The following is a 27,218-nucleotide window of genomic DNA, read 5'->3' as shown; positions in this document are numbered from 1 at the left end:
CGTAGGGTGCGTATTATCCCGATGGCGCTTGTTTAATAAAAGCGCCTCCAGTTATTACCGTCTCTGATCTGCGTCACTACACAAACATCTCTTTCGCACCCGAGATTGGGCATGTTCCACTTCCTGCGAAGAGTCTTTGCTCGCACCACCGGGCAACTGCAGGAATCGAGTACCCGCCACAATGAGAACTGGGAGAGCAAGCCAAGTGATATCCTACCCCCCCTACCCCCCAAACCAAGGTCCATCCAGCAGCTGGTTCGACGCGAGGAATACGGAGCCGATCATCACCTCACCTGCCAGGGCTGCCCTCCAGGCTCAGAGTTTCGTCCCCCAACAATGCGGCTGACAAAGTTGACGGGGGCGGACGGGAGGGGTCCGATGCCTGCAAACTCTTCGAACGGGCGGCTGCCACACTTGGCTGCTTGGTGCGGCACCCACCGCAAACCAACAAAGAAAGCATCCGTTTTAAGATTCTTGCCGTCGTCCTTTTAACCAATTTTATTGTGATTGTCTTGTAACACCGATTGCGCAAAGTATTCACCTCGGATGTCTTGCTAGAGCAAAGACGAAGCCCGCTCCATTCATAATATTCGTAATAAACGTTTTTGGGTTACACAGCGTTATTTATAAATGTGTCGTAACCCTCCACCACCTGACACGGCCAATCAGCAAAAAAGTGTCACGTTGACAAAAGACAAATATTTCACCGCTTTAGCCCACCGGTGTGTTGAAGAGTGAATCCACAACATTTACAGCTTTTTTGAGTACGACGTTTCGCTGGTAATTGCATCCAGCATCATCGGGTAATTCGCCAGAATGGCTCCATTCGTTCACCGATGGGCAGTCGGCCACAAGCGTTCGCATTAAGACACCCATCTGAGAACATACGATTGCGATCTGGAGGCCAGATGATGTGCGGTTGAGGTTTAAGTTGTTCGCAAAGAAACGCGTGCTTACCTGGCACTTCGAAATCCAAAATTCCTGCAAATGCACAAAGCGAAAGGTCAATCCCACCAAAAAAACAAAGGCTGAATAAACTACAATTGTTTCCAAGTTTCAGTAATGAACTTAAGCTCGCATGTGCAACCATTTGAGCGATGGAAAAACGTGCTTGGCCATCAGGTACACGCAGCATGTAACGATTCAATGTGCGTTTTGCAAATAGGTAAATTGGTGAACGTGGAGAGCGGTACTGTGGGGCTTCACAAGGAATTAAGGTTTGTTGTCGTTCAGACTTGAGAACACATGAACATAACGAATGATTACAAACGATACGGGGGAGGGGGCATTCCACAAATCTGACCGACTCGGTTGTTCGTAGCAGGCAAATCGATTCCAGAATCTCAGAATGGGTTCGTGAAAACCTCCCAGTGAATCCGGCTTTCAACACCACGGGTGTGGGCAGCCGATTCCAGAGACTCCTACCACTCCTTTGCGTAAAATCGCCTCCTGGCCTAGGCCGTACATTTCCCCCACTTGCCTTTTTACCTGCGTGGCCTCTGGGGGGTCTCTCCTCCCGTGTTGAGCTTAAAGTCGTGGTCTGGAACTTGGTCATTATCATCATCGTCATGTGCGAGTGACACTTTGTTTACATGTGAGATGCTTAAGTCAAACATGTACGACTTAACCCAGGATACGTGTGTCATCTCAACTGATGTTCCCCCGCCACCATCGCTTGGTGACGCAAGACAAATTATTTGGCGATACTGCCCTTGACAGTGCACAAGTATAAATTACATTTAAATACTCACAGGGCGACGTTTATGGCAATGGCCCTTTATCATAGCACAGAGAGGCCAAAGAGGCCACAGGTCAGATTACTGGCCTCAGGGCAAAGGGGCATTGCCTGAATTGTCACACCCATCACATACTTTTTCCCTTTTTAAGGCAGTGTTGTGACGAAAGTGTGAAGTTCTTTGGCGAAATCAAACTTTACATCACCATTTTACTCATGCAAGCTTATCATTTTTGCCATGGAAGATTAAAAGGCATTACAGATTTAAAGGAGTCCACCGCCAGAGATTGAATCCCGGAATTGCACATATTTCCCCCCCCCCCCCCTTCATTGACCCGCACCGACCGGCGTGGTGAAGCTACCGTCAAACGATGATCTCCACGACCTGCACGGCATGGGGAGGGCCCTCATCCAGCAGTGGATCGACAAATGGGCCTTACACGTATATATGCGGCGAGACCGGTCACGTTACCAGCTTACCGTAGTCGATGTATCGCCGAGTTCTCTCGCGCAGGATCGAGTGGCCGTTAAACATGTACTGTGGCTGGTGGCGAGAGGAGTTTGTGCCAATAGCAGAGGGAGTGGGAGGGGGCAATGTGGAATTTGTTGAAACTTCTGAGGTTGAGTTCGTGGAACACCCTGGGACCGAGTCCGTGGAGGAAGACTCTGGGACAGAGCCGGTGGAGGAAGATTCTGGGACAGAGCCGGTGGAGGAAGATTCTGGGACAGAGCTGGTGGAGGAAGATTCTGGGACAGAGCTGGTGGAGGAAGATTCTGGGACAGAGCTGGTGGAGGAAGATTCTGGGACAGAGCTGGTGGAGGAAGACTCTGGGACAGAGCTGGTGGAGGAAGATTCTGGGACGGAGCTGGTGGAGGAAGACTCTGGGATGGAGCTGGTGGAGGAAGACTCTGGGACGGAGCTGGTGGAGGAAGACTCTGGGATGGAGCTGGTGGAGGAAGACTCTGGGATGGAGCTGGTGGAGGAAGACTCTGGGACGGAGCTGGTGGAGGAAGACTCTGGGACGGAGCTGGTGGAGGAAGACTCTGGGACGGAGCTGGTGGAGGAAGACTCTGGGACGGAGCTGGTGGAGGAAGACTCTGGGACGGAGCTGGTGGAGGAAGACTCTGGGACAGAGCTGGTGGAGGAAGATTCTGGGACAGAGCTGGTGGAGGAAGACTCTGGGACAGAGCTGGTGGAGGAAGACTCTGGGACAGAGCTGGTGGAGGAAGACTCTGGGACAGAGCTGGTGGAGGAAGACTCTGGGACAGAGCTGGTGGAGGAAGACTCTGGGACAGAGCTGGTGGAGGAAGACTCTGGGACAGAGCTGGTGGAGGAAGATTCTGGGACGGAGCTGGTGGAGGAAGACTCTGGGATGGAGCTAATGGAAGACTCTGGGACGGAGCCGGTGGAGGAAGATGCTGGGACGGAGCTAATGGAAGACTCTGGGACGGAGCCGGTGGAGGAAGATTCTGGGACAGAGCTAATGGGAGACTCTGGGATGGAGCTGGTGGAGGAAGATTCTGGGATGGAGCTGGTGGAGGAAGACTCTGGGACGGAGCTGGTGGAGGAAGATTCTGGGATTGGAAAAGTAGACTGTGGTCCTGAGTTCATGGAAGACCTTGGTGCGGAGCTCGTGGAAGCAAGCACTATTGGATTTGTGGAGGACTGTGGGTCTGGATCAGTGGAAAACTGTGAGACTGCATGCGAAGGGGACTGTGGGATTGGAATACTGGAAGAATGTGGGATTGAGTTTGTGGAATTGTGTAGGACTATTGGATTAGCTGATGACTCTGGGACTGGATGCGTCGATGGCTGGGTGACAGAGTGGATATATGGCTGAGTGACGGTGTGCCGAGGAGATTGCTGAGGGCTTGTGTAGAGAATTCCTGGGGAGGGAAAAATCTTGGTTCTGTTCTTCACGGTCTCAATCGGACCCAGCGCATCTGCGCTCTCCGCAAGCTCGGCGACACCTGCCAAGTCGACAGAGGGGCGGAGGATACCGCAGGATGGTGAAATTCGGACCGGTAAAACAAAGTCCACCCACAGCTTTCCGCAGCGTTTTCAGGTCGAACCGAATGTTGTTCAAAAATGTCAGATGTTTCGCCCCCACATGCTGGGAGCTTTTTTTAGGAACCTAATATCGCTCAGTGAATGTCACTGTCATTCCTCAAATGTCATTCAGTTTCTGAAGCTCCCTGCACATGGAGTGAATCATCGGACAATGCCAAACACGCCGTAAATAACCAGAAAACACCGTAACAGCAACAGGAGCACAACCGTAAAAACCTATAAAGTAAAATTCACCCATCAACGCATGGCATCGTCTCGCCAGTCCGTCCACAATTCACCGTCCTGCTATAACCAGGGCTGCAATTCTCAAGTATTTTCCAGATTGCCGGAAGACTGGCGTAGGCCCCTTATTAGCAGCATCCGCAGCCTTGGCAAGATATGTACTGCATGTGGTGTGCCAGGTGCAGAGGCATTTTCGGGGTGGTGACCCAAACAGACCCGGTTGAAATTAAGGCCTGGCCATAACTACATCATCATCTGATCACCACAGTTGCTCTCAGCAATCCAACACATTCACCAACAGCATCATAAAAATGTAGGTAGCTTCACACCGAAAACACGCATTACACAACACATTCATCTACACAACACGCACCTATCTCTTCACTCCGTCCAAGTGGCCGTTGGTCACCGAAAACGCCTTCATCATCTGTGGAGTGCAACAAGGAATGAGATCCCTCCTATGCTCGTACAGATTGGTGGGGCACGTGCTGTTAGCGAGCACCTGTTAATATTCACACGGCACACAAAGGGGTGGGGCATGACCAGCACAACACCCAAGCCGCCTGTGTCTCACTAGTGTTGATGGAGACACCCCATACCAGGTGGTCATTTGAGAAAGGATAAACATTCGGGAGACGCAGCACAAGGGTCGGATACATCTCTCCGCCGACGTTAGCCATGGCCAGGAATTCATTTCGAGTTGCCGAATTTGTGGAGGGCACGCACACGCATACACCATTGCACATTTAACACGTGCACATTAGGTCTTAATAGAATGTAGAAACGCTTTCAAAATAATTCTGGATTCAAAGAAACCACGAATTGGTGGAGGAAAATAGTAGCAACAGTTATGTAAATTTACGATGGAGACTGATGTTTCCACAATGCTGGCAAGGCTCCATGTAATTATAATTTGAAAAATATTAATTTACAGCCCTTTGCCAATCCACTGCTGGATGAAGGGCTTTCGATGCCAGTGGTCATTGGGGTTGTGTTGAACAATACTTCGCCACAACGGTCAGTGCGCGTTCGTTTAAGAGTATCGCAGGACCGATTGAAAAAGAAAATCACTCGCCGCTGATGTTAGCTGTGGATGGGTTAATTGCGCAATACGTGAATATCTGCAACTTACACAGTATGTTACATTTGATGCTGTAGTCGAGTGCAATTACCGAAAAAGTGGCACACGTATAACTTTAATAGTATCGACGACTACTTGAATGTTCACCAGGATCAACAATTTGGGCCATCGTGTCACCATGTACTTTCGGAGGCATTAAACTTTAGTAAGATCCTTAGTAAATCTTCTGTGACGATGCCAAATGGCATATAAGAAAATAGCTTCATGAAGCGGACTTTCATTGTCATGGAATGCTGAGATCACGGCTTAAATTCCTGATCGCGAGACCTCAATAGCTCCACGAAAACAAGGCAATGAATTTAGCTGCAAGATTTGCACAGTGGCTTCATGCAGAAAAATCAAATACCGCAACGCACCCAGCAGGAGGCACCAGGAACCCGGCTGAAACCTCCAGAGGCAATTAACTGAATCACAAAGGGTCCTCCGCTAAAACGATGGTTCGCTTTGTCGCTCACATTGGGATTTGCGGGTGCATATAATTAATAATTATCATCAATTGCAAACTATTGAAAATACATTTATAAAGGTGTCCAGTTTGGGGGGGGGGAGGCTTGTTCCCCCGTGCACTCCCCCCAAACTCCGCCGATCATTAAAATGAACCACATTGCCAGGATGTTTAGCCAACCTTGGCGCACAAACTTAGGCAAGTTTACTGGGTGCGTGACAAAGCGCTCGGCAGGGCGGCAGCGTACCTTGGTCGAGGTGTGGGAAAGTCCCAACGGAGGTGACATTTGCGACCAGGAGACAGGAGATCCAGATTCCAGGCCAAGCTGGAAGAAAAGTCCGTTTCATTGCGACCTGCGACGCAGTCACACCATTGCGGGCGCACAAACACACGACAAAGAGTCCACGCGTAAGGCACGCCGACTGTGGGGACAGGTGCTGTTAGCGAGCACCTATTAAGGTCGACGCGACGGAGAAACGAGGGAAGGAGTGGCGTGGTCAGAACCACGTCTGATCGCATTTGTATAAAAATCCTGACGTTTCACACGCCGCAAAATAACTAATTTAAGGTGGAATTGACCAAGCAGACGGTCCTGGATATTTCCGAGATGAGCCACGGCCTGGAATCGAACGTAGGTTGCCCGGTTTGTGCACCGCAGTTCACCAACTAATGCGCCACTGATTGCACGGACAAAACATAATCAGCAAAGAGTCCCTCTGCAACTCAAGGGGTTCACGCGCGCCACGGAGATGGAGCGAATAAATCGGCTCCTCTGCCAGTTGCTCGGTGCATTGATACATTGGCAGGACCAATGCGGGGGGGGGGGGGGGCTTCATCCAGCAGTGGATCAATCTTGGCGGATGCCGATTTCTAATTGTACTCTCCATACACGCGGTACAACACACCGGCGTAGGAGCGTGCGCCAAGTGGACGGAACAAGAGCGGAGGCCCAGCCCACGAAGTTGGGACCGAAAAACTACAAAGAACACGGAGCTTATGGCGGCCACACCACCCTTACTTATAGAAGAGGTCGACTCACGCCTCATCAGCTCATCACCCACCTGGACATATCATCACCCACCTGGCCAGATCATCACCCACCTGATCAGCTCATTACGGACCTCATCAGCTCATTACAAACCTCATCAGCTCATGAGTAAATAACCACGCCAATGCTGCGACAACTCCAGTTCAACGCACTGCCTCCAATTACGTGGCACGATATTTGTTTCGCTATGTTTGATTCTTTTTACAGTTTCTGTTCAACACGTGGCAAAATATTCACTAAGCTTATATTAAACGTATAAATTATGTAATATTGTTGACAATCGAACGCACGATGGATTCGTTATTTTAATGCGTGCAACAAATGTAACGCGTTCTTACTCTTGGAAATAATGTCGTCGATAATTACAATTAAGGATACATTAAGTTATTTAATGTTGTTAATTGAGGATATGTTAAATGGTCAATTATTTTATCCTATATCATCATCAAACATAGCAACAAATATACAGGGTGGTGCAGATGTATTGTGACCCCCAATTAAATGACCTCTAACATATTTTTCACTTTGCATATTTATTTTTTAATCTTGATTTGAAGCTTTCGTGACTGCAGGAATCCATACTCTTTGGTTCTTTCGGTAAAGTCACAAAATAAAGTAATTATTTAATACCTACATTTATGAATTATCTTAACACTATATATTTAAGTAAGGTTTATTAAAAAAAAAGCCTTACTTAAAATATATAAAGTGTTAAGATAATTCATAAATGCCTGCCAAGTGGGTGGTGGGGGAGCGATGGCAGTGATTCAACATTTTTTGTTGCTGCTATGACACCGGAGTTCGATTCGACAAATCCATGGATCTGCCAATCCACGATCCAGCAGCCCACAATATTGTGGTGAAGTATGGTCAAACAACCCCCCGTGGCCGACAACAGTGTGGGCAGGGACTCCCCGTCAATCCGGCCAGGTGGTTTCTCAGCGGTAGAGCGAGCGGCGATTGCGAGCGTGCGAGTTTCAATTCTGGATGGGAAGTTCGTTCAGCTCACAATCACCCCTGAGAGCTCGATAAAATAAGTACCACTTTGGGGGGTGGGAATAGATGTCGTATGGTCGAATAACAACCCCCACGAAACGCACAGCGTAGGGGGGGGGGTGGTGGGGGAGGCGGGGGGTGAGTGGTGAGGAGGGTCAGGGATGGGTGGGGGTAGGCGAGGGGTGGGGGGGCAAAGGGTGGGTGGGGGAGCGAAGGGTGGGTGGGAGGCGAAGGGTGGGGGGGGCGAAAGGTGGATGGGGGGGGGTGAAAGGTGGGTCGGGGGCGAAGGGTGGGTGAGGGGGACGAAAGGTGGGTGGGGGGGACGAAAGGTGGGTGGGGCTGGCGAAAGGTGTGTGGGGGGGGTCGAAAGGTGGGTGGGGGGGGCGAAGGGTGGGTGGGGGGGCGAAGGGTGGGTTGGGAGGGGGGCGAAGGGGAGGTGGCGAGGGGTGGGGGAGGCGAGGGATGGGTAGGAGGCGAGAAGTGGGTGGGGGGGGGAGGCGACGGGGGGAGGCGAGGGGTGGGTGGGGGAAGCGAGGGGGGGGGGAAATCCTCGTGCAACATGGGAATGACACACGGGACACCCTGTCTGTGATCCATTTCACAAAGCGAGTTTTGAACTCGCGGGGGTTCCGTAGCGTCCCGCGAAACGAGGCTCTGCAACTTGGCGGCCATGTTTCTAAGGGACGTCGCCGTTATAATTTGTATTGAACCTTGACGTGGTACAGTTACCCTACCTATCACTATACAACGCTACAACATTTAAACAATTTGCTACTGCTGTTGCGTTGGTAATGGTGCACGGGCAGTGGTAATAATGATATAAAAAAATCCACATTTGTCAAAAACAGTGCTGTGTGCTATGATGAAGGGTCATTGCCCGAAACGTCACAATGCTATAAATGTCCACATGGATAAGCCACTTCGTTGAGCTAACATTTGCGATGGCCAGTTCGCTTCTGAAAAATATCTACATATTTAGCTCAGTGGGCATCATCTGGTAACATAAAAAAAAAATAGTAAACATTTGTACTTTTAAATGCCACAGTGTGTTTTCTTTACACACTTGTATTTAACTCGCATACCTATCAACCCCTTTATCAGTGCCTACCTGATTACAGACCGTATTGGTCACCCGCGTGGCCCTTAATCTCAACGTTCACCCTCACAAAGACCCATCACAAGCGGAGAAACACAGAGAGACATTTTTGTTTAACCCGCATTAAAACGTCTGTACGCAGCACGGACCCGAAAAAAAACTCAACTCCCCCTTCTACACAATTACAACCGAGTTAACCACTAACGGGTTAACCAGCGGTTAAGTTGTTGCTACGTTAAAAAAAGAGAAAGACGACACAAATTAAACAAAATTAAACAAAAAAATACTCCGAAGTCAATCGTGTCCCTAACCAAGATGGCAATTCGCAACGCGGTTGCTCGATGGGGGGAGGGGGGGATGGGGGGGAGGGGCCGACACGTGTTGTCGGCACGAGGCATCAGCGAGCGAGAATATGAAAGTGTGGCACTGTTGTAACAATTGACATTACGACAGTGACACACACTCACACAACGTAAATATATACACGTGTATGTGTGTGCGTGACGGCGAGGGAGGGAGGGGAGAGGCTGTAATCCATGGAGAGTCACGGAGACGTCGCGGGGGATATTTTCGACTCGATCGTGATGGCTCCGGAACGGTGATGAGACGGGACGGGTGGCTTTGTTGTTGTTGTCGACAAATATATAAATATATTGTAAATGTTGTGGATTTGCTCTCCAACACAACCGATGTGCTGTATTGGTAACGTATTGGCACGTTCTGTTTACATGACACAGCCTACTAAATTGGCTGTGTCGGGTGGTGGCGGGGTTAACGACACAATTATATATTTACGCGATTTAACCCAAAGAAAAAAAAAGCTATGTTATGAACACATAAATGCATATTCATTATAATTAAAATACGATTCCATCTCACGATAACAAGAGCAGCGTTTGCAGAATATAATCACTACACGTGGGTGGGCGGTGCAGTCAAATCAAGTGTTGTACTGCACTTCTATTGACCCCACTTCTTTTTTTTACGTGGGATTGACGGGCGTGGTGAAGTATGGTCAAATAACTTCACCCCACGACCCCTGCACGACGATGTGCGGAGACCCTCGTTTTAGCAGTGGATTGACTTAACGGGACTGTACAAACGTAGTTGTACTACAACTTGCTAAGGCACTAACTTGGTGTTCTTACTCAACATCTAGGCCAGGAGTTCTGACCCATTTACTTATCCAGGCACAGGAGTGCCTGAGACTTTTGCGCTATTTCCTACCTCTTCACCTCTCAGCTCGCTCTATTCCACACACTCTCCTACCTCAACCCTCTCATCTCACTCTACCCACCTCCAAACACTCTCCTACTTCTCCCCTCTCATCTCACTCTACTCCCCTCCACGCACTCTCCTACCTCTCCCCTATCATCTCACTATTCCACACACTCTCCTACCTCTCCCCTCTCATCTGACTCTACCCCCCTCCAGGCACTCTCCTACCTGTCCCCTCTCATCTCACTCTACTCCCCTCCACGCACTCTTTTGCCTCTCCCCTCTCATCTCACTCTACTCCACTCCACACACTCTCCTACCTCTCCCCTATCATCTCACTATTCCACACACTCTCCTACCTCTCCCCTCTCATCTGACTCTACCCCCCTCCAGGCACTCTCCTACCTGTCCCCTCTCATCTCACTCTACTCCCCTCCACGCACTCTCCTACCTCTCCCCTCTCATCTCACTCTACTCCACTCCACACACTCTCCTACCTCTCCCCTCTCATCTCACTCTACTCCCCTCCACGCACTCTCCTACCTCTTCCCCTCTCATCTCACTCTACTCCCCTCCACGCACTCTCCTACCTTTCATCTCCCCTCTCACTCTACTCCCCTCCACGCACTCTCCTACCTCTCCCCTCTCATCTCACTCTACTCTCCTCCACGCACTCTCCTACCTCTCCCCTCTCATATCACCCTACTCCCCTCCACGCACTCTCCTACCTTTCCTCTCCCCTCTCACTCTACTCCCCTCCACGCACTCTCCTACCTCTCCCCTCTCATCTCACTCTACCCCCCTCCACGCACTCTCCTACCTCTCCCCTCTCATCTCACTCTACTCCCCTCCACGCACTCCCCTACCTCTCCCCTCTCATCTCACTCTACTCCCCTCCACGCACTCTCCTACCTTTCCTCTCCCCTCTCACTCTACTCCCCTCGACGCATTCTCCTACCTCTCCCCTCTCATCTCACTCTACTCCCCTCCACGCACTCTCCTACCTCTCCCCTCTCATTTCACTCTACTCCCCTCCACGCACTCTCCTACCTCTCCCCTCTCATCTCACTCTACTCCCCTGCACGCACTCTCCTACCTTTCCTCTCCCCTCTCACTCTACTCCCCTCCACGCATTCTCCTACCTCTCCCCTCTCATCTCACTCTACTCCCCTCCACGCACTCTCCTACCTCTCCCCTCTCACCTCACTCTACCCCCCTCCACGCACTCTCCTACCTTTCATCTCCCCTCTCACTCTACTCCCCTCCACGCATTCTCCTACCTCTCCCCTCTCATCTCACTCTACTCCCCTCCACGCACTCTCCTACCTCTCCCCTCTCATCTCACTCTACTCCCCTCCACGCACTCTCCTACCTCTCCCCTCTCACCTCACTCTACCCCCCTCCACGCACTCTCCTACCTCTCCCCTCTCACTCTACTCCCCTCCACGCACTCTCCTACCTCTCCCCCTCTTATCTCACTCTACTCCCCTCCACGCACTCTCCTACCTCTCCCCTCTCATCTCACTCTACTACCCTCCACACACTCTCCTACCTCTTCCCTCATATTTCACTCTATTCTCCTACGTCTCCCCCTCTCATCTACTCCCCTCCATGAAATATCCGCTCCAATAATTGAGGCTTTCCAATCAAAGCCCTTGTCATATGAGGAGATCGCTCATTCTCCTCTGCTGCCCATACGGTCTGGCCACTCCCTTACCCCTGTCATCCGTGCTGTCGACTGCCTGCCGCTATTCAAGTCCATGCTCAAGAACGAAATTCTCCCCTCCTCTGCCTTTGACCGACCATGCCCACTGTTGCAATACATCACCTCTGAGATGCGGCCACATTAAGACGCGACGTGAATGTACACTGCGTTGACTTGCCCCGGCCATTGTCAGCGACGCACACGGCTGTCAAAAGTCACGTCTGTTGGCAGCAAGTGTAAAGGAGCAGGCTTAACTACTTTCCCACCATACTGGAATGTGTCTGGATTAGCCGTTTCATGCGCACGTTGAGCCATGTTGCCAATTTTTTTTTTTACAAATGCGTGCGCGTGCCCATGAAACGACATGCCCGTGTTTGTGCGTCCTATTCCTCCTCCTCCTCCTCCCCCCTCCTCGTCTCGCCCATTGCCACCACAGGAGACAGGTCCAGGGTCGCGAGGAGGGGTTTGAGCGGGGCCGACGGCAGGGTCTCGTCGAGGGCTGGCAGCTCGGCGTCAGGCACGGAGGCGCCGTCGCGGCCGAGGTAACGTATGGAGCCAATCGGAGGTGCTGGGGCGGGCACAGGCGGACTGGAAGGACAACAAACTAAACACAACGATGTTAATTCTAGATTTGAACCTTTGGTGACTGCAAGGATTCATATTCTTTGGTTTTTTCGGTAACAACGATGTTAACCAAGAAGCCCCTTTCGTTATCACGACCTGCAAACTGATCATCCGACTGCCAGCAGGCGTCTCGCTCTCGGAGGGAGGTTTAACCTACCCTTGAGAAACGTGCTCCCCGCCCGCCCACTCCACGTTGGGCAGTCGAGGGCAGTACAGGAATTTCAACTGTACGTCACTGAATCTTGACTTAAAAGCTTTCATGACTGCAGGAATTAATATTTTATGGGTCTTTCGGTAAAGTCACGTAGATAGGTTCAAATTAATAAAAATTCAATAAACAAAAAACTATGATGTTTCGATCATTTTGTTCCTCCTGATGACGAGGGCTTGTGTTGTGATCGAAACGTCGTAGTTTATTGATTTATTTGTAATAATTTGAACGTATCTATGTGACTTTACCGAAAGACCCAAAGAATATGTACGTCACTGCTTCCACATTTGTTCCATACACTTTTCTGCATGTGCTGTATCAGACAGACAGCACATTCTGGTCCTTATATATCTCTTTCTCACCGCCACCACCTTCACTCCAACCCACACTAATCAGTATGTGGTCAAACAACCCACCCCCCCATGATTGATTTGAGCCGATATGGAGAGTTATAGGCTTTAATCAAGCAGCAAATTGACAAAGGGCTGTAAATAGTTATTTTATTTTAATGAGGTAAGTGGACTGTGTTCTGTGATCTTCATCAGGTCGCATTCTACTATGGCTTCACGGTTACCTGGCAGAGCCTGCTGCAAAGAGGAGGTGAAAGCGATGTGAAGTCAAGGTAATAATCATACTTTATTGATTTGAGATTTGGGACACTTTTCCAAGAGTAATGTTTGGACAATTCCTTGTCAATTTTGGCCAACACTTTATTAATTATCTTTGCTTACAGGAGTAAACCGGAGTGGCAGGAGAAATCCCACACATAGAAGGAGATCAAAACTAAATCTGTACGGATAGGTCGGCATCCTACTCGTTTTACTATCTCCCTTCTACGTGACTTTACCGAAAGAACCAAGAAGATAATATTTACTGTTAAGAAAAGAAAGCGGTGTTGAGCAGGGCACGTTGTTGGATGATGGAAACGAGTGATGGAGTGGCAGGTCATGGAGGATATACGCCCAAGAGGATTGTGGGACCATAAGGGATTGGTGAGGGCTTGGGGAGGCCTTAATCCAGCAGTGGATAAGAGCATTGCTGGTGATCATGATGGGTACGGTTGTGGAGGTGGATGTGGTTTTGGGTCGTAAAGCCCGGTACGAATGTACCCTTACCTGTGGAATTGCTTTGTGTTTTTAGCCGAAAACTCAAGGCTTTGGAGGCGCTATCCTTGCTCATCCGCAGCTGTCCGATCCAGGATGCGACCCATCCTGAGCTGCAGGAAAACCTGGACAAGATTCGGGCTAAATTCAAGCAGGTGACTTCAGTGTAAATGCCAAGCTTTTGTTTATGCAGATTCATGGGCACGTGCCCAGCACTAACGTGTTTGCCGCTTGTTGTACAGGTTAATGGTTTTAATTTATCGGCCGCCCTGATTTACTATTGTAGGTGTATTAATGATAAAAAATATATATAAACCGTCAGATTTGCAGTGGACGTTAAACATCATTCGCAAAAGTCGGCCATTTTGTGCTGGCATGGCAGTCTAAATTTAAAAAAATTACCTACAAATGACCCGGTTGAAATATACCTACAATCGTCGCCCCCTACTGCAAAAACTTGGCAGGGCCCTCCTGAAAAAGAGTCTGGAGACTGAGGTTTTCGTGGGTACACAGTCATAGATGCAAGATGGATTATTACACCGCAAGACCGTGAGAGGTGGCCATGATTGGAGGGGCTTTAATCCAGATCTGGATTGGTCATACTGTAGCTCATGATGATGACGTTGCTGCGGGAAGGTGATTCAGTCAGTGGGCCAGACCACTGTTCTTGGAAGGAGTATTAAGTCGTGAAATATTTTATACCTACGTGACTTTGCCGAAAGAACCAAAGAGTATAGGAGTATTGCATTCAACATCCTGGAGTGCATGATCGCTGTACCGGTGTCAGAAATGGCTCAGTGGCAAGCGTTGGCTGCTGGTCTGCACAATCACTTGAGATATTGTAAATGTTTACAACCCTTTGTGTGTGTGTGTGTGCTGCCTCCCACTGTTTTTTTGCAGGTGTGCTCACTGATCAATGTCCCCATCCATATGAGCCAACCATCAGCATCTGGGACCACATTCTGACGTTGTCTCTGCGCACACGTTAAAATGCATGCTCGTTGGACTGTTCTCTGATTTTAAAACCTGGTGGCCAGAACCGTGGTGTGGAGGCGTACTTCCAATACTGTGCACAACGCTTCTGCACGGACCAACTTCTAATCCAGTCTGAACCCTTAGGAAGTCAACTCGGCTTTGAGAGACCGATGACGTTGCATCACTCGCCTCTCAATGACTTGGCTACATTGGCTTTGAGACTGGTGACGAGGTCCCCAGGGGGCTCAGAGGTCAGGGCGTTGGCCTGGGTTCAAATCCAGGTAGCTGCCTGTGATTAAACCGGGCTCCCAGGTGTAGTGTGTTGAAGTTCTCAGCCTGGTCACCAATGGACATTAAGAAAAAAACCCATCACATTTTTAGCTCTGAGAATTACAAAATATAAACTTGAATTTCTTAGCGAAGGTTACTTTCGGTGTGAGATGGATAGTGCTGGACCCTACTGTGTGGACCAAAGATCACTCGAAAGCATCTCAGAGGTCACTGTGTGGCATCCGCTTGGGTGGATCATTCTCTAACACCAAGCATTGCACTGCTCTGTACGAGACCCGATTTCATACTTCGTCTAATGACACCAATCGCACGTGATAACGGCAACAACATTTCGAAATGAAAAGAAAGAAGTGGAATTGCAATCGGTTTACCATAAGCTAAGGTGTGCAACCATTAAACTCCACAACCAATTATCTTTCAAAAGAGCATTTGCTAATCACCACCACCCCAACGTCGGCTAGATTTCTGCCAAGCGGGCAAGTGAATTCCTGAGATTTGGCCACATGTGCCAGGGGGCTAGGGCGCGAGACAAGGTCGTGCGGTTTGAGGACACGCCTTGGACTGGCTTGGCACGCTGCTTGCATGGTTCGGGCAGCAGCGTAGGTTTTGGCACGCATAAAACTGGGTGTGGTAATGTGGAAACAGTGCAAAGCATTGACCCCATAACTCCTAATCCCTCCTCTTCCCACAAATATCACTTCTGGAACTGTAGCTGCTTTTACACTTGAGCTGTCAGTTCACATCATATCTGATGTCATCGTATCAGATGTGAACTGGATCAACTGGATTTTGTTCACGCGATTCAATGTAAATCCCCACCCACACAAGCTATAAAAAATATATATCTAGCTTTAGATAGCTAGTGCGCACCCATTCCATATCGCAATACACATGTAACTGCTTCCCACACACGCAAAAAACTGGAATGCCTGAAGAAAATGCAGAAAAGAGAATAACACGGAACATATCTGTAGACAGGCCAGAAGCCAACTTACTATGCTACAAGCCACAACTACTCTGCAGGTGTTCTACAACATATATTATTAAACTTGTTTATAAAGCGATTTGTTCGTGTTTTAAATACACGTGGTGAGCTCTAAGTTATGCACCGGTGCAATTTCAACTATAACAAGTCGACCTTTGGAAGTGTATCACTCTGCTCACATTGAGATAGGCAAGTCTTCACATGCGATGCACGCCTCAATATTGTGGAATAGCCCCAGGTTACGGCACACTTCTTAATCGGCACGTTCTATGTCGCCTGGGACAAGCACGCCCACACAGAAGATCAGTCTTAATGTGAATGAGCTCTGCACACAAGATCTCGGTCTTAATTTGAATGAGCCCTCAGTTACGTGGAGCATGTTTTGCAATGATCAGGCATGTGCGGCTTGTAACATTTATTTTCCATCCACGTCATCCTGTTGAACTTCTTTTGCACTGGATTTAGCCAACCGTGCAAACCGGAGGTGCGGGGGGAAGGACAGCAAACTAAACAATGCAGTTTTTAATAACTTTTCCACGTAGATTTTAAAAATGCATACAGCTCCAGTGGCTTCCTAATATCGGAAGAGCGCCTGAAAGCGCGATGCAGTGCCCGTCTTTGTTCGATGGTTAGCCAAAAGCTGCTGCGAGGATGACCAGAGTTTACGTGATAGTTTATGCTCCTTGAGATAGCAGGATGTGGTTGCATTTAGACGCTTCCGAACACAGTAATTTTTCGAGTAGTTTCTTCCATTGATGTTCATGAGTTACAGCACTTCTCGATATGAACTCGACCACTAAGTGGAGGTTGCAACGTCAACGGGAGGGATTTACAAACAACCAAAGAAAGCGACGAAAAGCCACGATTTCCTTGCAAACTTTATTGTGTTGACAAAGGCTGTGCAAGATGGTCAAATGGACAATTACATTAAAAGAAATGTTTGAATTAATAACTTTGAGCACTCAATGCCCCTTTTTAAAATTCCACGCACACATACCAAGCTGTGTGACCGACAAATACCCACAACGTCGCGCACGGACACCGCACTCAGTGTTTGCATTCAAGTTTATTGCGAGAGTGACACGGGGAATGCACACTTACGAACCGTACTCCCACCACCGGCACACTGGCTTTGCCCAGTTAAATCAGAATTTAAATTGTGGGATCATACTCTTTTGTTCTTTCGGGGAAAAAGTCACGTAGGTAGAAAAATAATAGATCACGACGTTTCGATTGCCAAACAAGCAATCGAACATCAGGTGGGACAACTACAGCAAAAACAAACTGCTGAAGTAGGCGAAAAAACCAAAGAGTATGGATTCCTACAGTCATGAAAGCTTCAAATGTGGGATCATAGTTCAAAGGGTATTGGACAGCGGCGCATCTTAAGAGGCTGGTGAGACAGTGTTGGAAACTCCACATGGACAACGGCTCGTGACTTTCCGTGAGGCATTGGCCCAGGTCATGCTCATTTAAATCATTCACGATGGACAATCGCAACTCACTATCTCTTAAATGGGACCCTACCGTTCCACCAGCTGAGCTGTGTCCAAATCAAAACTACCTGGTATGTCCACCGCAAGGTAATTGCGATCACAAAAACTGCAAATTTAGGTTCGTTTCAATTCAGGGGTTACATAATCAAATCAACCCAAGAATGATGCTACCCCAAATCAATTTGGCATAGAGCAGAAACAGCCGATTATATGAAGCGACAGTATTAAGGCGGTGGAAAAGGAGAACCAATGCCCATCGGAGACCCACCTTTGTCAATTTACAATACTTTCTCAAGATCCCATTGGGGATTAGTGTGTCGGTGCATTGAAGACGATCATCATAGTCTTGTCAGTCCGTGGTCTTAAAACCCACCGGACTGGTCTCTTGGTCCATCACATAAAGCCCCCCACGGTCGTAAACTGCCATTAGAGATTTGTCTCTCTTTGGCCTATCGTCCAAAGACCCTGTTTGGAGACCGGGTTGTCACGTGTCCACATCTGCAAGGGGCGGCTTGAACCTTCTCGTGTATACGTGGGCAGGGGGGGGGGGGGCACGAAAACGTGGTGGGGGTACGGTTTGTGAATGCCAGCATGAGGGGGGCACCCTGGCCATCGTGGTGGCACTGAAGCACCTGTGGTGAGGAGAGCAGCAAACGTCACAAAAACAAAGCGGCCATCGTAGCGGACGCACCCATTCATCCGTGTGATCTGTGTTAGCAGCTCAGGTGAGGTACTGAATATGGCATTTTTTTTTCTTTCTGGAGAGTAAGAACGATGAAATCGACGACATCCACCAAAATGCTTACAATTAAAAACGATAACGGCAACAACAACAAAAAGCGAGACTTTACATCATCACCATCACTTAAAAGAGGTTTCAACGAGCCACATCCTGTGCCTTGGTCGCCAACGTGTGAGACACATTAACAACAATGCAAAGTCGTTGTTAATGTGTTAATGCCGCGGGGTCGGGTCAACTTAGCCGGTCGTGTGTCGGTGCTATTGGGGGATGTGGCGGCAGTCGAGCGAAATCTTTTTCCCTCCACCCCTCGTGCGCAACTTCTCCCCTCAATTTGCTTTCTCACTTTCAAAAAAAAAACAACACCCCCCCCCGCCCCCGATGCGACTAAGCTAAACGAAAACTTGAGAAATAAAATAGTCGCGTGACGGTTTTAGTTCATCGTTAGCGTGCAGTTGACGGGCGTGAAGCGTTGGCTAACGGCGGTGCGGTTTAAGGAGGAGGGCGCGCACGGAGAAATTTATCCCACCCGGGCGGTGTATCTCCGGCGAGTGGCCGAAACAACGGAGTTGAGTCCAGAAAGTGTCCCGTTCCAACTTTTCGAGCGGCGAAGTTTGGGGGGGGGGGGGGGGGGAGCCTTTGATTCACAATCACCCCCGCCAAAAAAGGGAATATAAAACCCCTTGCACAGATGGCAAAACTGTAAGAGTATCCAACCGCTGGAACGCGATCGCCAAACTCAAAACCGTCGACCCACACAGTTAACGCCACTGCCCGCTTCGATCATTCACCGGCAGAGTTTCAGATATTCACCAGGCTACTCATGACGCTGTCCACTTGCCAAACTGGACACGAACTCATAAACCGTGGCTGATCAAACTCCACCCACCGTATGGGAAAACATCGAATCGAAGGGGAGGATGGACGAAGAGTTGATCGATCAATCCACATTGCCAAAGTTTGCTAGAAACATGCGCACCACGTTAGCAACTTGATCAAATACTACCTGTGTCCGTGCCTGAAATCTATAAATTATAATGGAACAGGCGCACAATGGCACACTCCAGAGCTTGACTTTGCAGGGACCTCAACTCGACATGAAAATGAGCAGGTGGATTTTCACAGCTGCGCTGTACACAGCTCCGATGCATTTTGAGTGTTCTTCCAAAACTGAACGATCTAGTTCCCGACGAAACTCCCAGCTCGTCATGGAGCGAAACGTCGGGACACCTTGCCGAACCAGACGCGCGGTACGACGACCCAAAAAAGACACAAACGGAGAGTTGGGATTTCATCACCGATAATTTCCCTTCCGCCAGTTCAATATCAGAAGGCGATCCATGATTCAAAGAAACAGTTTCGCCTTCTGTCAGCCACTCGACTATTTTGATTTTCTACTCCAGCCGTCGAGAGCCAATTTAAGCAGGAACGTATTTGTTAATTCTTACGGTTAGTGGCGCACTTGTTTGCAGGCAACAATCAGACCGCCGTGGACACAATACACGTCAGAAGCCAATCTCACGCATTGGTGGCTGGAGGAAGGAGTCGAAACGATGTTCGCCAACAGTGCCGATTCAGTGTCTCTGACACGGGTCATTATGAATGTCCCCCCCCCCCCTCACGATCCTGCCCGACCGGCCACCTTGATGCGACTGCACAGTACCTCGTCATTCTGCAGATTTGGGCAAAGTGAGGGGTGGGTGGGTCCGGTTTGTTGGTGGCACAGCGCAGGTTTTTTTTTTTTGGGGGGGGGGGGGGAGGGGGCGGATGGGGTTAGCGATGGTTACACAAAAACGGGCACGTTTAATTTACAACCGCGGCGACGTTAACATTCGGATCCAATAAAAAAAACGATTAAAATAAACTGGTCTACTATATTTAAGGTCATTGTTTTGATGATGATAATAATAATAATAATAAAAGGTCATACAACGTGTGTTTAATAAAATAGCAGCACAAGGTTAATATTTATAAACCGACGTCACGGCAACAGGCACTGATTATAAAAAAAAAATGTCAAGCAGCTTTAGCAACTCGCGCCGCTCGTCTCGCGAGGTCCTTTCATTCCCCAACTCCCCGCACCCCGCGCTCACATCAGCGTTTTTGCTTTTTGTCTGTGTGCGGGAGATGCCAGGGATGTACCCAAACCCCCCTACACAAAACCTCCACGAAGTCTCTCTTATTCATCAAAGTCCCTCTCCTCCTTCTCCAGCCTCCTCCTCTCCCATCTCGTCCTCCCCGACCGCTCAACTCGGGGATCGGTCCCCTAGCTGGCAGCGCGCGGCTCCACGGGGCCCAGATGCCACGCGACGTCCTGACGCTCGCAACACGTGCGGTCGCGTTTTCGCCACCAGCGCACGCCAACATACAACAACCCTGCCGCCTAAACCGACAGAACCTCTCGCTCCCAGCGTGCCCGCGGGCGGACACATCATGCCACGCAACACATCCAAAATAACCAACTTACATCGGAGTTGCCCTCCACGAAACACACTCGTCACATTCATTTCACTCCCAGCTGGGAAACACTTACCACCTAGCCCCTACAACCTCGTAAAAAACTAACCGAATCCTTCGGCAGAACTGTAACCACACTTGACAGCAAATAATGGAGATATTTCTCCGCGAAATATTATTTTCGTCTCTTGCCCTACGAACGGTACACGATGCCTAGCGCCTCCCTACCAGTCTACAATCTTTCTATGGCGTATCACGATTCGGGAATGTTTAACACACCGTTATTATTTACCGAGTCAACAGTTGCCGCTAGTTTATACACAACACGAGCAGGCGACGCTTGCGGAATGCATCATCGGTTACGACCGTCGTGTTTTACCCCTCCCCCCCCCCCCCCACTTTTGTTTTAGGCGCTATATATATTTATATATTTTTTGGAATGTTTTGACGAAAATTGGACGACACAGAGAGAGCGTCGGCTGCCCCTGCTCCCACGAGGAGGTAACAACAGAAAAGGAACCCCACACACATGGCGCGCGCGCTTCCCTCTTCTCGAAACACTCCCATCGCCATTTTCCTGCCTCGACACGTGGGGGGGGGGGGTTTGGAGTCGAAAATCTCGACCCAAAGGGGAGGCGAAAAAAGTGCTCTGCCGTGTGATTTGATGCGGAGTGATTCACGAAGACGCGTGGCTTCATTCTCCCAACGAGCCCCGAGCAGCATTATTTTGGCGGCGGGGCGGGGGGGGGGGGGCCTTATTGCTCGTTTAAATAAAAGACGGAAACGTTTGTGATTAAATTCGCGGCAAAAAATTATACGAACGTGAAGCGGCCGACGCGTATCGACCAATGAGGAATCTCTCGATTTATTGGCTTCGATTTCAATCGGAGGAGTGGGGCGGGCACCCTTTAGAAAGTGAAAGGTTACGCTTCAAAGTGTTGCCGTTTGTCGACGAATGCAGAGCGCAGGAAAGGCACAAACTTGGCAGTGAATGCGCTCACAGTGGCAGTAAAATGACAACATTTTAAAACGTTTCAAATGCAACAAAATCTAATTTAAACGGAGTGAAATGGCAGCCCTTACCGCACACACCACCTCTCTTAGCAGCTCTAAAGCCACAACGCATTTTACGAGGCAATTTCTCTTTTAGAAGAAAACCTTTTTCCATTTCCAAGACTGCACAAACAGACGGATGCTTCCAATCGCTGGTCATGTGGTCACGCATCGGCAATGGCACGCAACGTGGTCCCACAAAAAAAGTCCTGTGGGCGAGATCCCCCCCCTCCCACCGACAGGGCAGGGGGGTCAAGGGTTCCTTCCCCCGCCCCTTCTCAAAGTTATGAAGGCAGGGAGGTTACAGCGAAGAAAAGACGCTTCCTATCCGACAAGACGAGAAAGGCACTGTGATGATAATCATAATTGACATTTACGAAGGCGCAATTCATGCAGGGGTCTCGGTGCGCCATGCACGGAGTTAGGAAATATAAATACTACAAGGTAGTCCGGAGTTCACTGTAGGCCCTGCAGGCAAAACAGTTCGAGGTCTTTAGAGGAGAGCGAGACAGGGCAAGGCGACCTCGCCTGTCTTAACAACTGGTGGTGGGGCAGGGCATTCCATCGTCTCGGCGCAGCGCATGCAGAGCCTCCGTCGGTCACCGCAGGACCGTTTAATTGGAAGCCAATGCAGAAGTTTTATTATTATTATTGGGGCGATGAATTTGCTCGCGGGATGGGGTCCGCGTTAGCACCCCGGCGGCCGTATTCTGGGCCAGCTGCAGTCGGCCCAAGACATCGGTTGCAACCGCGAGCAACGGAGCATTGCGATAGTCAACACGAGAGAAGACGAGATCGAGGAGAAAAAAAATATTTGGTTTTGGCTATGTTGAGTTGTATAGGTAGTTCTGGTTCAGCCATGACTTCATTCATTATAGTGAAGTTGGGAGTCGGCTGCCGTGGATCGCGGGTGGGAGGAGAGGTGGGGATATATCTGCGTGACGTCAGTCCAAGTTGCTTAGGCAATGAACTCAGGGGCACGAGGTGAATATTGAGAATCAGGAGTCCATGGACGGAGCCCTGTGGGACACCATACAAGGACTGGTTCGACGGTTGATGTGAAGCCATTTTTGCGAGACAGATTGTGTTGTGGTGAAGGAGCGAAGCCAAATCACAGGGCTGAGCAGAGAAATTCCCATCAATGGTTTCAAGGCGTGGGAGAAGAATTTGGATGATCGATGGAGACAAATGCGGCGCTCAGATCGAGGATGACTCGTGCACTCGCGAGCACCTTGTCGGCTGACCGAAGGAGGTTTTTTGCTACCTGAAACAGAAGGTTCTTGGATATCAAAAGCGTGGTAACAGTGTGCGCCACAGCACGATCAAAGACCTTCCAAAGTCCCTGCGCAATGCGGTTGAAAGAAATAAGCGCTCTCAGAACAGGTTTAGGTTTGCGCGGCGCCGATTTGCACGCGGTGAGGGTGCACATCGCCTCAAATGACAACCCGGACAACCTTTCAAACAAGATGTTCCGTCACGGCAAGGGGGATTTTCCAGGTGAATTATTTTTCGTCAAAAATTGAAGAACGATGTTCTCTCTGACATTGTTTTGCCCATTCACTCTCTGTTCAGGGAGTTGTCCCAAATACCGGCAAAGCATGGCACGTCGCTAACGCCACGCCAGCGCTGCTGCGCTGTTTAATTTTATATTTGTTTTATTTCCCTTTCAGAGGTCCCTTTGTGAGTGGGTAATGGGCGAATTTATTTCAGTTCTTCTTCCTGTCGTCTTCCTTCTCCCTTCTCCCCCCTCACCCCCTCCCACAACAGCCCGCAGCATTCGCAGCAACTCCCCAACAACCATAAAAAACAATCAATAAAAAAGCACAAAATCACATCTCCTGCAAATTGCGAGATAAACACGCGCATCTTGCAGGGATTGAAATCTTGCAGTGCGCGCACATGGTCCGCTCTCCCTCAACCGTCTCTTTCCTTGCCAACGACTCGTCCCATTTGGATGGCGACGTCGTCAAGGCAGTCGTTTCAATTCAATCCTACAGTTCCAAGTTCAAATACCATATTTATTTCCCCCCCCACCCCCCCTCTCCAAGGCCGCCGACACAACAAGCACTATCTTGCGCGACAAAATCCACAGCATCGGTCCTGCGGGCACCAAAGCGAGTCGTCCACGCCAAAGGGATGCGGCGATTGGCGCTGCTGGGTTTGTTTGTTGGGTACCACCAGCGGAGAAGACGAGCACCACCCGCCGACCCACACCCCCCCCCCCCCCCCCCCAGTCGCGATCGCTTTTTTGATGGATGCGGGGGACGGCAGGTGCAGACACGGAGCGGCGGGACCCCAAGCGGCGGATAGGAAGCGTCCGGCACCTGGCCGGGCGCGTCACAACACCCGCCCGAGCCGCATCGCGATGGACACGAGCCGCCCTGTTCCGGAAGGCACACGGACTTGCTGCTGGTGCTGCCGCCGCGAGGAGCGGCCGGCTGGCGCAGGAGGAGGGGCAGCACGGGCGGCGGTCGTCGTATTATTAGGCGACGTGCGCTGCCGCGGTCGACGGTCAGTCTCTCGCCCGCCGTGCGTTTTTTTCTTCTGCCGTCTTCTTTCCCCGGCGCCCGCCAGCGGTTGGTTCGTCACAGGTTGACGTCGCGTACGTCCGTGGGGGTGCAGGCCAGGTCGGGCTCCTCCAGGCCCTTGGGGTCGCCGTCGGGGCCGCCCGCGGGCCCCGTGCCGTGGGCCTGCCGCAGGCTGTGCTCGAGGAGGCCCTCGATCTGCTCCTGGCAGGCGCGCAGGAAGTCCTGCAGACCCCCACGACGAGACGGGGACAACAAAAAAACGCGCAGTGTCAAACCCGTCGCTGTGCCCGGCAGTCTGCGAAGGCTGTGAAGGGGACCTTTTGTGTTTGGAGACTATGGCTGGTGGGAATGCACTCGCTGGCCGTGGCGCTCCTGGCTAATGCTGGGGTGCGACGCCCGTTTTATGAATTCAGCACGAAAATGATTCCTCCCACACGGTGTGCTTTGTACGCGCTCACGTGTGCGTGCATTGAAGCTCGCGATGCTTTCACTCGTCGAATTGCACGTGCAAGGAGCGACTCGTCAACCGAGGAGAGTGAGCCGTGAAACAAAAATCATCTCGCGTTGCAGGTGCCGTGTGTGGATTGTTACAGGAGGAGAGGCCTCCCATCCTGCAGTGAATTGAGCATGGCACACCATGATGGGTTAAGTGGGTTCACGCAAGCCCATCCCAGCCATTGACTCGTGAGGCCGGGGCTGGTGACGGTGGTCGTGAATGATCACAACCCCAATATTTAGGTCACGCGGAAACATGGGATTTGAAAAAAAATATCCAAAATGGCAACGAGAGACCTGCAGAGGGCGTATGGGGTATAGGAACACAGAGTGGTGATTATATTATTAAACCGGGGGCCCGAAAGGTAATGAGAGATCGTTACATAACCGTGTTATACTGCCGATTGAAAATAATATATAATCAGTAGAGTGCAGCCATGCTTCCCTATTGAGTCAAGCTGTGTGCATGGCTTCGTGAAGGGTGCAACCTGTGGCGAGTGTGTGAAGTTGTGGCCAAGCCGAGAGCGAGCGGCGAGTGGGTGGGTGATGAATGCGTGTGCATGGTGAGCGACTGGCGAGTAGGTTGTGAGTGGGTGTGTGTAGTGTGAGTGGTGAGTGGTGAGTGCCTGGCTGGTGAGTGGGTGGGTGATGAACGCGTGTGCATGGTGAGCGACTGGCGAGTAGGTTGTGAGTGGGTGTGCGTAGTGTGAGTGGCGAGTGCCTGGCTGGTGAGTGGGTGTATGCAAGTCTGAGTGAGTGGTGAGTGAGTCTGTGTATGTGTGTATGTATGTATGCGTGTTTGAGTGAGTGCGAATCGGTGACGGGTGGCTATATATTCTTGGTTCTTTCGGTAAAGTCACGTAGAAGGGAAATAATAAATAAATATATGTAAAACAATAAAAATTATCACGACGTTTTGACTGCAACACAATCAATCATTATCAGGTGTGAAATCCACAGCAAGAACATTTGAGTGGCTATATGTCTCTTTGCACGAGTGAGAGGCTGGCTCATAAGTGGGTGGTGAGCGGCTGGTGAGCGAGTGGCTGGCTGGTGAGCGAGTGATTCGTTGGTGAGATGCGCGTGAGCGGTCGGTGTGCCTGGCGCGCAGTGAGGCGAGTTGATTTGTGTGTTCGAGTGAACCGGTGGCTGGTTGGTGAGTGAGTGGGTGTGGGCAGTGTGTCGTGGGGAGCGGTAGTGCAACGATTAGCTCGCTGCGTTTCGAGCCCGGCGACCCGAGTTTGATTCTCGCTCACGGTCAACACCAGTGACGATTATCTGAATCGGTCCTGGGCCTCCCCTAGATCGACTGAGCCTCAAATCGGTACCTGGTGCGGTGTGTAAACATCGCCACTGGGGAGACAAAGTACCGGCCTTCATAGGTGCTATTCACTAACAGCACTTGCCTCAACAGTCCGTTGAAGGCTATACGGGGGACCTTTGTCTTTGTGCGTGGCGACTGAGATTGTGCCCCCCCCCCGGCCCCCCGCTGGCCATGAGCCGTGAGGCGGTCAGACGCCACCGCTTTCCCATGACGGGGCCCAAGGGGTGGAATTTGGGTGTCAGATCTGCAGCCCAATCCGGGGCCCAGCCGGGGAGCGCCGGGGCCGAGGGTGCGCGTGTGTGGGCGTGCGTGCGGGCGGGCGGGCGGGTGTGCGTGCACACATGTTTCTGCATGTGTGTACACGTATGAGTGCATGTTTGGGTGGGAGTGCGTGTGTGGGCATGTGTGTGCGTGGCCTTCGTCGGTGCTACTCGCTAACAGCACTTGCCCCAACGGGCTGTTAGAAGGCGATATACGGGGGCGCCTTTGTCTTTGCGCGGGGGCGAGCGCGTGCGTGCGTGCGCGTAAGTGTGCGGTCGGGGTGATGTAGGGAGGCAGCGGACGAGAGCGATAGAGAATGTGAAAGAGAAAGTATGAAGGGGCTCTTCGAGAAAGAAAGATGAGAAGGGAAAGCCAGAGAAGTAATCAAGACGTGGAGATAAGAGATAAAGGAGAGCGTTCGACAGAGGAAGATGGGAAGTTGAGAGAGACGGGGAAAAAAAGAGACATAGCAGAAAAGCACACGAAGGAAAGAGAAGCAGCTTTGACCGAATTATCCGATTAAATACGATTGCAAATATTAGGGTATAAAAAGTGTGAGACCTATTCATAAGCGGTGGAATCCAGGATATATATACGTGGGCGTTAAACCAGACTCACAATTATTTCATAGCGTGCGTAACGCGTATTAACTGATCATAATTATCAGCCCTTCATCAATGTGGTTAAGGTGACATTCGTTTCATGCGAATCCGGTTCCGTTAAAGAAAAGCACACCCATAACGACTGTGCATAGGATTATAATAACAATTAATAATCATAACGTCATCCAGCGGTACCAACAATTTCCCAAGCTCTGCGATCCTCTACATATGAAGATGTTTTCAGCCAATTAATGACCGTTTTGTACACGTGGGAGAAAATCGGAGCACCACTTTCTCCTCTTCGCCGTCTGGACCCTAAAATATAAACGAATGTGGAAATAGCAAAATCACAAGGGCAGATCGAGTTTAGACATCTGGTTAAGGGCATCATCGGATG

The 27,218-nt window shown here is 50.2% G+C and overlaps 3 protein-coding genes and 1 long non-coding RNA gene across 4 annotated transcripts in view; 1 reads left to right on the top strand and 3 right to left on the bottom strand.

Moving 5' to 3' along the window:
• The window catches only part of LOC144932311 (ovochymase-2-like), a 31,708-nt gene extending 29,403 nt beyond the window's left edge, over positions 1-2,305 (bottom strand). The window contains exons 1-3 of the mRNA XM_078856251.1: positions 2,216-2,305; positions 958-981; positions 294-418 (exon numbers count right to left, since the gene is read on the bottom strand). Of these exons, the coding sequence (XP_078712377.1) occupies positions 294-418; positions 958-981; positions 2,216-2,270 (204 nt within the window). The 5' untranslated portion in view covers positions 2,271-2,305. The remainder of the gene's footprint in view (positions 1-293; positions 419-957; positions 982-2,215) is intronic.
• A 715-nt stretch (positions 2,306-3,020) lies between these two features.
• Positions 3,021-11,946, bottom strand: LOC144932446 (uncharacterized). The gene is made up of 4 exons (XR_013636912.1): positions 11,801-11,946; positions 5,862-5,967; positions 4,402-4,455; positions 3,021-3,706 (listed from the first exon to the last, which is right to left on the bottom strand). It is a non-coding gene; the product is annotated as an uncharacterized LOC144932446 (long non-coding RNA).
• On the top strand, positions 9,131-16,802 carry LTO1 (LTO1 maturation factor of ABCE1). Its single transcript, XM_078856512.1, has 5 exons — positions 9,131-9,352; positions 12,114-12,219; positions 13,058-13,134; positions 13,653-13,770; positions 14,516-16,802. The coding sequence occupies exons 1-5, from the start codon at positions 9,291-9,293 to the stop codon at positions 14,579-14,581; spliced, it is 429 nt and encodes a 142-aa protein (XP_078712638.1). The 5' UTR covers positions 9,131-9,290; the 3' UTR covers positions 14,582-16,802.
• The window catches only part of LOC144932444 (G1/S-specific cyclin-D1-like), a 35,842-nt gene continuing 25,368 nt past the window's right edge, over positions 16,745-27,218 (bottom strand). Inside the window, exon 5 of the mRNA XM_078856511.1 lies at positions 16,745-24,361. Coding sequence (XP_078712637.1) covers positions 24,197-24,361 — 165 coding nt within the window. The 3' untranslated portion in view covers positions 16,745-24,196. The remainder of the gene's footprint in view (positions 24,362-27,218) is intronic.

Source organism: Lampetra fluviatilis, chromosome 5 (assembly GCF_964198595.1).
Source record: "Lampetra fluviatilis chromosome 5, kcLamFluv1.1, whole genome shotgun sequence".
Classification (NCBI taxonomy): domain Eukaryota; kingdom Metazoa; phylum Chordata; class Hyperoartia; order Petromyzontiformes; family Petromyzontidae; genus Lampetra; species Lampetra fluviatilis.
Note: the sequence above shows the minus strand (reverse complement) of the source record. Positions and strands in the feature narration are given on the sequence as shown.

Excerpts from the sequence above, each read along its gene's own strand:
- LTO1 (XM_078856512.1), top strand. The coding sequence starts at position 9,291 with ATGGAGAGTCACGGAGACGTCGCGGGGGATATTTTCGACTCGATCGTG. Across the intron at positions 13,135-13,652 it reads GAAAGCGATGTGAAGTCAAG|CCGAAAACTCAAGGCTTTGG; the intron begins GTAATAATCATA and ends TTGTGTTTTTAG. Across the intron at positions 13,771-14,515 it reads TTCGGGCTAAATTCAAGCAG|GTGTGCTCACTGATCAATGT; the intron begins GTGACTTCAGTG and ends GTTTTTTTGCAG.